The following is a 9,647-nucleotide window of genomic DNA, read 5'->3' on the forward strand; positions in this document are numbered from 1 at the left end:
AGTTCTACAACCACAACGGGGTGGAGGCCTTGCTAACAATCCATCGATGGAGTGATCAATAGTCACGTACAATAATCAATATTTATAAAGCACCAAAAACAAAAACACAACACCTCCTTGCAACAATCGAGAAACTCCTCTCGGAACTATCAAAGCAAGCCGATACATACATAGGAACACGATAAGAACATCTCTTCTAATCTCCTTCATGGAAAAACACAATCTGAATTGACTAATAGAAACACCCACGACAGTATACGGACCTCTCTTGACCACATTTGGGACAAGAAATGCTAAATCAAACAAAAATTTAGGCAACAAATTACGTTTACTGGTCCGAACACTTTGGTTTCTACATGTCAGTTGGGGACAATTAAAATTATCTAATGAAATTCATCTTGTTAACAAAAAACTCTATTTCCTTACGATAGGCAGCCTAGGGAGGTGTTTGGGTTTTTTCACACCCCCTTGAGCCACATGTCATGAATCTAAGCCCTTGATCTGGTTTCATCTTATGCCCTTGATTTCGTTTGATGTAAAAGCTAAGCTTTTGACTAAAGCACTATAAGCATATAGGTGCTTTTAACAATAAAAAGACTATATAAATGTTTCAAACCTATTCAATTTCAAGAGATGGTCTACTTGATTTGGAAGTTTTGGCTTATTGGCATGTGAAGCTTTGGAGAGCCTCTTGATGACCTTATGCTCTACTCTCACAAGCCTAAAAGCTCGACTTACTATAGTGATCAAACTCCCATTTTCCCGAGGTTGAAGAGGCACATAACGCTGGCTGAGTGGAGAGTGAGAATGTTACCTGCTCTACTTCGGACTTCCTCTAATGATAGTTGTCTTTTTGTGATGTCTAGAGTCTATTGAACGATCTGAGAATGTTGGAATCATCTCGCTCAAGGACACATGCAAATCCTCTCAGGGTCACATTGGCAAGTTTTTCGGATATTATCTCTCGGCGTTCGACTACGATTACGACTATTGACATTCACATAATATGCCAGTTTCTTGTCCATTCGCGAGACTTATCCTTGGCGCTAATATTCTCGGCGTTTATATTCTTGGCGTTATCTCGACACCTAGGGAAGGGCCCATCCCCTTGGATTATAACTCTTTGGGGAAGAAAGAGCGTCGCCTTCCCGTCCATACTATGTGTGGCTATAATAATTATATATTATATATTATAATATAAATATTTTTAATTACTGGTCCGTTGAAAATTTCTTGTTTTCAATCTGAATTCTTACAACATTCCTCTCGTTTAATGCATGTTATCGATGTGAGGGAGCAAGGAAATTCAAAATGGATGCAAGATTGAAGGATGGCTACACCTTTATTCATATGCTTGTAGTCCATGTGACAATATTGTAAAAATTGCAACGAGGATCAATTATTGTATCCATGTATTTGTTGGACTTCAGCTTCCAAAATATGGACATCACAAAATCAATAATGAATCACCACCTCTGACATGTGCATGGAGGATCAGGTCCTAATGGACCCCAGTGTCGTGTCTCATGTGCACTATTTTACTCATTCTCTTTTTTCGTGAAACAATTGATAAATAGTAAGGTTCGGTTTCAATTTCGAGTTAATAGTTACGATGGAAAGAGTCCCTGCCGACAGCAAATCTAGTTAATCTTTTATTGAAAGGTGTGATTTTTTTCTGTCTTGAGCCACATTCTTCAACTTTGGCTATGGCAGGCAAAGCAGCAGCGTTTTCTCGCCTCCTCTCCTCCTCCGCCTCTTCCATCAATGACACTCTCAGCGTAAGCTTCTCTTTGATCCTTGCCAGCCTTTGCTATGGTCTTTCTACCGTCTGTCAATTGGACTAGTATATGAACCACAGCATCGTACGTGATCAGGCTTTTCCTTTCTTTTGTTAAAAAAGGATAATTCGCTCCATTGGTCAAAATAGTTTAGACGAAGTCCTGTAAAGCAAGGAGACTTCGGTGTAGGTAGCTTTCCACCTCCATATCTTTCATTTCCCTTTTCACCAAAACCAACCTTCCCAATATTGGTGGCATGGCAAAGGGTCCTTATGTGATGTGTGGGAATTTTCCTTCATGTTACAATAATGATATAATCTGGCCAACCAAATCATTTAAGTTAGCAAGCCGTTTCCTGATCGTAGTCCTCTTTCACAAAGAATTGTACGTCCAATGTTTCCAAGTGTACAATTGTTTCTGCCTTTTATGTCAGCAGTAGCGCACCTTTGTTTGGCTTCAGATTCGATCCATTTTGTGGTGGATCATAACATAAGTGATGCTAGCTGCGTAAAAAAACGATTTTATTTCTATAAGGTATGAATTTTAGGCCTTTTCAATTTATGCTATGCAAGAGTTTTGGTGATATAAGGCCTTTGTTGGATAGCATCAAAACATTCAAGAATGCAAAACAAGGAATATGTGATCGGGATTATGTCCAATAACTTAATCACTCAAGTCACATGATTTCTTGTGACTTAACGTCCAGTTTGACGCGAATGTAATCTCAATCAATCATGTATGTTGCAAATGGGGAAGCGCTAATTCTATCTAATGTTGTCTCTGATCAACTGATTAGTGCACACCCTACTACAGTTGATCAGTGCACACCTACCCCATTAGGTCATTTATTATATTCTCGGGGCCATCTTTGAGATTCGTGAAATTTCAAAAGGCCATTTTTTTGTTTCAAGCAATTATTTCAAGTAGTAGTGCAGTTTCTCTTGCTGCCGAAATTATTACTATAGCTGCTCCGACACTCGACAATTATATTCTCAGGGCCATTTTTGAGACTCGTGAAATTTCAAAGGGCCATTTTTTTGTTTCAAGCATTTATTTCAAGTAGTAATGGAGTTTCTCTTGCTGCCGAAACTCACTTGACCCCTCTCTTTTCTATTTTACTGGTTGTAACAGCTACCATAGCCTCAGCCTCACATCTTTCTCTCCTTCTCCTCTTTAACATGCAAGTTGGAAATTCTCATGATTCCAGCATTCAAAAGACAACTCATGAGTCCTCAACCTTGAATTGAGGCAATCAGGAGAAGGCAGCCACTGAAGCTTGGCTTGTGGTGTTTTGACTCAATCAAAGGGCATTTTAGAGGCATTCTGGGCAAGAAATAAGATCCTCTTCATGAGTGAGGCTTCCCATCAAGTCAGGTCTACATTTTCTTTCGAGCATTTTATAGATATTCTTGGGAAGGACTAGGCTTCCCTTCACTAGTGAGGCTCAGGTCTACATGTTCCTTTGAGCATTGCCTTTCCTACATTCAGTCTTGCCAGCAAGTCTTTTATTTGGAAACCTTTTTTTATAGCAGTACTCGTGTGATCACTTCAAATAAGGGATATTTTAAAGCATGAATTTATTTTTTGAGACCCCCAGAGTTGTGGAGAGTTAATTAAAGCCACTCACTATTACTCTCTGGAGGAAAATATTGTCGTTAATTCTCCAAGTACACTCTCTCTAACTTGCCCTTTCTTTTCTCTCCTTGTCCGTCTCTTCCACCCTTGGTAAGAACCATATGGACTGGTGGGATTAGGGAAGAACATAGGAAGATGAGGAGGTGATTCTCCTGCCTCACCTGCCCATTCTGAAGGCTCTTACAACAGCAGGATGGCTCTCATTATCTGTAGTCTGATGGTAGCAACCTATGGAAGAGGTCCATATGTATGCATAATAGTTCCCTCTGTGATCTCCTGGCCTCCCTTGAACCAGTCACCAGTACCAGTCAATTCCTGGGCATGCCATCATGCCAGTTTGGATCTGTGCTCATTGCCGAGGGTTACACCCTGATACTGTACCAAGGTGTCGTGGAAAAGTGGCTGTCTGGCTATCTACTCTTTGGTGGATGGCGGATGAGTGTTGGATGGGATTGTTTGGATGGAAACAATCCCAGATCTGAATGTCCCTTCTCAGTAACGGAGAAATAGACTGAGTATGATATCCGCCTAGAAAATCCAGCTCACACTTCCTGGCCATGATCAGCTGTCCTAGTTGTACACTGAAGAATGCCATGTAGCAGAAATTGCTTCTGTGGCTGATCCCCTGGAGTCAAGCCTCTCACTAGAAGCTTGACTAGGAAGGTATTGCTCTGGAGCTTAGGATCAAGGGTCCCTAGACCTCCCTGTGCTGTGGGAAGGATGATAGTGTCCCATGATACTCTCGCTCTACTGTCCACTGAGCCCTCCCCACCACTCCACAAGAAACTCCTGACCAATCTCCTCACCTGTTTGATAGTGTCAGCATGAAAACACCAGCAGGAAGCCACATAGCACATGGTCGCCAGCAAGACCTGGCCTAGCACCAGTGCTCTACCAGCCAAAGAAAGCCTAGCTGTACTCCAATAGGCTCAGGAGACACATCAATACCAACCTGAAAGCCCAAATATCTGGTCGAGGTACCTCGGTACCCAGACACAGCCTCTGTCGACTCCCAGTCTGGAGTTTCCTACCCAGCACTAGTCCAAATTTCTTTTGATTTGTTGCAATTGATGGATTTCTCTTTGTCTCTATGTTTTGCTTTTCTTCTTTTGCTTTTGCCTGGCAAGCATCACTGACTCTTGATAGTGCCCGCTCCAACTAGGGTAATCATCCGTGCTTCTCTGATCTGTCCTTTGATAACCAGGTCTCCTGAAGCATCTGCTCACCAACTGAGCACGTGCTCCCCAATCTAGTTGTGGGCAGAACTCGCAGCAATACTGGATCATGGTTTGAAAGGACGAAGTGCGGCGGAATACCAACCTGTCCTCTAGCGTGGCCCCACTGACCAACATAGGATCTATCTAATCTTGCTAGAGATAGAGAGCCATGAGCAGTCCCAGTCCAAGAGAACTGTAAACTATCTAAAATGTGAGAAATCATCTAATCGAGATACATCATGAAGTCCAGCATGGAGCACGGTCCCACCCAGCCCTCTTCTCTTTTGATAAGCCTTCCTCTCTCTGGCCAATGTTGTCTTTAGAGAATTCAACCATGTTGAAAACTCCAACAACAATCCAAGTGTCGGCCTGAGGAAGAGACTCTCTAAGCTGTTGCCCTAAAGTGCGTCTGAGCATTGGTACGGTGGGGGCATACATTTTAGTTACAGAGGTTTTCTCAACCTGAATAATAATATAAACGGCCGTGCTCTCCACCAATATACCCTCTTTAATGATGGCTGAAGTACATTTGGCTGATACGGCTATGGAGACTTCACCCCTAGTGCCATCAGCCGGGCTCCAAATAGTCCTGTTCTAACCCTTGAGAAGAGACCTGCATCTATCAATCCTGGCATGTGATAGCCTATGCTCCTGAATGAGCACAAGATCAGGGGAGGATCTCGAAGAGATCAATCTAAGAGAGTCTCTAAGCATCTGCAGTCTAGGTAATCCCATTATATGACCGTCTGTACCAGTGATGTTTCTCTGGCCGTTAACCACATTCCATGAAATGATGGACAGCCTAGACATAAATTGGAAGTAAGGGGGTTCTATCGGCAACTACATGCATATCTCTTGGTGAAAATGGACGTAAAGGGGTGCCACTGGCAACTACATGCATACCCTTCGGTGAAGGGCTGACCATAGATCTTCCCTGACTGAGGGCCACACCACACCTGACTGAACTGTGGTACAATGGCATCCTCAAGTGAGCTGGAAATCTCTGGGTCGCTGCTGTGGATCATGTAGCTGGCTGTTGTCTGAGATTGGATTTATCTTAAAGAAGACCAAATGTGCATTCTTGAACTGGAAGCATGCACTTCTTGAATGAGGGTAGCTGCCAAAATAGGGTAGTTGGTCTTGGGCCTGATCACAATATCAATATAAGCTAGATGTTAATCCAAGGTAGGATGTTTTTCTGCATTTTCTGAATCTTATTATCAGTTTGACTTTTCCTTGATCTGAATACTCGGGGTATCTTTTGGCTTGCAGGTTCTAGTAGTGATGACTTTAAGATCATTTGTTTGCATTTTGAAAAGTTCTATCCCAATGGGAATGTCCTGCATGCTCTTTAGTGACGGTTGAGTTTATTTTGCTATACTAACTCTGGGTTTCATGCAGCTAGTAAGCGAGCCAGCTGTTGCAGGAGGCAAAAATGTTGTATGGAAAGATGTGATAACTGCTGCAACGCAAGTTGCCAAGCATGCCACTGCAGGTGGGCTCTTTGTGGAGCTTTTTGTTTTCATTGCTAATAAAACTAATGCATTGCTCTAACTCATATGAACATTTGGCTAGTAGTTTTCAAGGGGGGGTGGGATTAAACTTAAGTCTAACTAGGCTTCTCAAAAAATTTCCGTGCCTCCTCTAGCCTTAAAGGTAAGGCAAACTTAAGATTTATCCAGATATCTAGGGCTTAAAAACTTAAGCTAGAACATTCAACTTTAACCCAAAATTCTAAGTGTATAAGTGCACAAAGGTTTGATCAAGTGTGTTGCTTAATGGTTATCACTAGACTACGTGACTCTTGGCTTGATTAATTATCGACGCCAATGGCATCGAGCCATACCTCAGATAATTTTGGTTCTCATGGAATAAGCATCCACATGTAGCAACTTGATTTACCTAATGACATCAGATGATGTACATCATTGCAATGGAAACGTGATACCGGTTACCATGGAAAGGTGACTAATCATGTCATTGGATGACAATGTATGCATACATGTAACAATCTGGATGAGGATTGTCAAAATTGTAGCCGCTGATCACATGGTTGTAATGAAGCACGTTTTATATATTGCAAAGGTTTGGGAGTTGAAAACACAATTTTTATATGGGTAGATTTCAAGTTTTGAGTTTTCAATTATGATTTTGGTTAGATAACGGTGTTGATTATTTTCTACATATGGTTTGGTTCATGGAGGATATAACTTGTAAGTTATGTTGAGCAAATTTCAAACTTTTTAGTTAAAAGGCTAAAGTAGGTATCAGTTTCAACTTTGGTGATTGAGCCACATTCTTGGAGTTGGGCTGAATTGGCCGTCATATTATGTTTTTCCATGTTAGTCAGTGTAAATAGGTGCCATAAGTGCATGAAATCATGCAATTTTGGACCCAGGCATATGCATTTTTTGAGCAGGCGTTTATGTTCTTTAATTTGCAGCAGTCTTGGGAACAGCTTTGAAATGGAACATGTTTCAGAAAATTTCCTAACGTTTGTAAAGGTTTCAAAACGTTTTTCGAAACGCATGTTTGCATGAGGCAACTATGGAACTCCTGTTACATAAAGGGCTCAAATACACACGAATTAGTATTTGTGTAAAAGAAATAAATTATAATGTTCATTTCGGTTTTCATTTGGCAGCTGGACTGCTGTGGAGTGGAGATGTCACAAAAAAAGATGGAATTCAGAACATTCAATCTTTCACTGAAGCTCTACAAGGATTTTTATTGCTTTGCCATGGAAGCACCGTTGGAGCTGGACCAACCCTGGTCAAGATTGTGTACGTTGCTGCAAAACAGGTGGTGGATGCAGGCTTCAATTTTCTCAGAGGTGCAGTTGCTTTTTCAGGTAAGCATATGGAATCTGTGGACATACGAGCAGCTTTTTTTCATAGCTGATATTGTTGGGCTGTCTTTTCCAAAAAAAAGCACATTGACATGCCATTGTAGAGTTGTTAAAAGCATAAAGAGAACTTTAAAAGCTAAGTGAGATGGTCCAATGAATGCTTGTGTTATTTGAAAGGGCGATCAAGGTTGAAGGCATGTACTTCTATGTAGATGCTGTGTTAAGACCAAGGACCACAGAAATGTGTTTGCATGTATTTTGCTTCATTTGAGCTTGGGCTGCGTGGATTATCTTCTTTGCCAGATTTAGCAATGCTTCGGTGTTGGTCAAACTATTCCCAGCTTGGTGATTTGTGGTTGGCGGTTGCCATATTTGAAATAGAGGGCATGCCATGCAGACATATAAATCCTCAAGCGTTCCAATGGAAGATGTTCAAATTTTTCCCGAGGAAAGATGTTATATACTGTTGTGAAAAAATCCCATTTATCCTTTGATTTGTAGATCGTAATGAAAAAAGGATTATGTCATGTAGGGCATTCTGAAATTTCCTGAAATAGAATGGAATTTTTTTTTGGACATACTGTTCTGATGAGTTTATGATCTCAGGAAAGAGAAACTGTAGAGAAGAGGTTGACCTTCCAGTGCTGGTTGGACTTGTTTGGGAAGCATGTGAAGCAGTGAAGAAGATTCCTTCAGATAATTGCTCTGCGATTGGCCGAAGCTTGACTCAAGTCGTGGTATCTGTTAAAGACGTCCTTCGAGAGCTCAATGAATTGAAACAAGTAAGCACATCAGGAAATATGGGTGAGGTAAAGTCTGGACAGCTGAATATGACAGAAAACATAGACACATATTCTGAAGCTGCTCACGTTGACAAAACTGAAAGTGATGCCAGCTCTCTAGATGAGAGTGTGGAGTTCAATGATGAGTTGTCAGTGGAAGAAATGCAGGTTGTTCAGTCAGTGAAAGAATACATAGCTTCCCTTATCAATCTGTTGAAGCGGCTCCTATATATTATTGCAGACACCTCCAACGTTTCAGCAAAGACTTCCAGCGAGGATACAGTGTCTTCATGGGAGAGGCTTTTGCAGCTAAGCAAAGACGTAGGGGTGGGAGTGGATGAACTTGGAGCTTCCCTTTATCCACCACAAGAGATCGACATATTGAGAACAAGAGTCACAGAGATGGAGTCTTTAATAGAGAATTTGCAGACAGAAGTTTTTTCTTTGAAAGGTTTCATGCCAGAAGATTATAGACTATTGATGGATAAAGTAGAAGATGCAGGATGTGCTCTAAAAATGATCTTAGATTCATCAAACAATATTGAGGTTAGCTCTGTTAACTTTACTAGCTAGGGTGACTAATAATCAATGTTTATCCTGCCACAAAGAGCAAACTGTATTCATTGGAGTCATGACTGCAGACGACTTTACAAAATGCTTGGGGAGGAGCTTGTTTGTGGGGAGAAAAGCCAACCCCAACTGTCCTGTTTGTAAAATATATGGTTAGTTGTTTATACATGCACCTGAACTTTTGTATGTCGGCTGTTGCAAAAGCATTAATTTTAAAGCTTTTCAAGCAAGCATGGTCTCGAATGCCTCACGGAATTAGTGGTTTATGGCATGCTTAGAAAAAGAGAAGGGGTTTGCCCAAACTTTTTGTTTAATTTGTCTTGGAGTTTCATATATGGTATTTCCCAGGAGAGGGGAAACCTTTTCATGGTTTTTACTTTTTCAAATAGCAAGAATGACCAGCGAAAATTTTAGATCAACAGTGGAAATAGCAAATGGGAGCATGCCTCCGTGTGAATATGGGACATTAACACACTGCATGAAATGGGGACAATTTGAATCTAATGTTGTGGAATTGGCCATTCTACCCTACATTCAATGTGCAGGTCCTAAGTTCCATCCAAGAAAAGTGGGTGCATTTGTTGAAAACATGTCATATGTATCATTTTGAGAGGACAAAATGGAGGCTGAGAGTGTTATGTGATGTTGCACCTTAGTACTAATACATAGATAACTAAGGAAGCCCTAGAGTAATCTTGAATTGTTTTTGTAAGGAGGTCTTTTAGGGTTTCATTTTTGAAGAGATTGGTTTTTGAGAATGGGATTCCCTTTGATCACACTTGCAGAATGTTGTAAGCTTTGATGCATGTCCTGGTGT

General features: G+C 41.1%; 1 protein-coding gene across 1 annotated transcript; it reads left to right on the forward strand.

Moving 5' to 3' along the window:
• The first annotated feature begins 1,596 nt into the window (after positions 1-1,596).
• LOC147901023 (uncharacterized) lies at positions 1,597-9,118 on the forward strand. The gene is made up of 4 exons (XM_087375636.1): positions 1,597-1,778; positions 6,032-6,125; positions 7,275-7,481; positions 8,085-9,118. Exons 1-4 carry the CDS (start codon positions 1,707-1,709, stop codon positions 8,831-8,833), a joined length of 1,122 nt encoding a protein of 373 aa, XP_087231762.1. The 5' UTR covers positions 1,597-1,706; the 3' UTR covers positions 8,834-9,118.
• Positions 9,119-9,647: the final 529 nt, after the last annotated feature.

Source organism: Dipteris shenzhenensis, chromosome 6 (genome assembly GCF_047967505.1).
Source record: "Dipteris shenzhenensis isolate YYH24624 ecotype China chromosome 6, Dip_SZ_1.0, whole genome shotgun sequence".
NCBI lineage: Eukaryota > Viridiplantae > Streptophyta > Polypodiopsida > Gleicheniales > Dipteridaceae > Dipteris > Dipteris shenzhenensis.

What these genes read in the sequence shown, in the direction of transcription:
- LOC147901023 (XM_087375636.1), top strand. Translation starts at nt 1,707, where the DNA reads ATGGCAGGCAAAGCAGCAGCGTTTTCTCGCCTCCTCTCCTCCTCCGCC. An exon ending in CCATCAATGACACTCTCAGC is followed by an intron (nt 1,779 to 6,031) that starts GTAAGCTTCTCT and finishes GGTTTCATGCAG; the next exon opens with CTAGTAAGCGAGCCAGCTGT. An exon ending in AGGTGCAGTTGCTTTTTCAG is followed by an intron (nt 7,482 to 8,084) that starts GTAAGCATATGG and finishes TTATGATCTCAG; the next exon opens with GAAAGAGAAACTGTAGAGAA.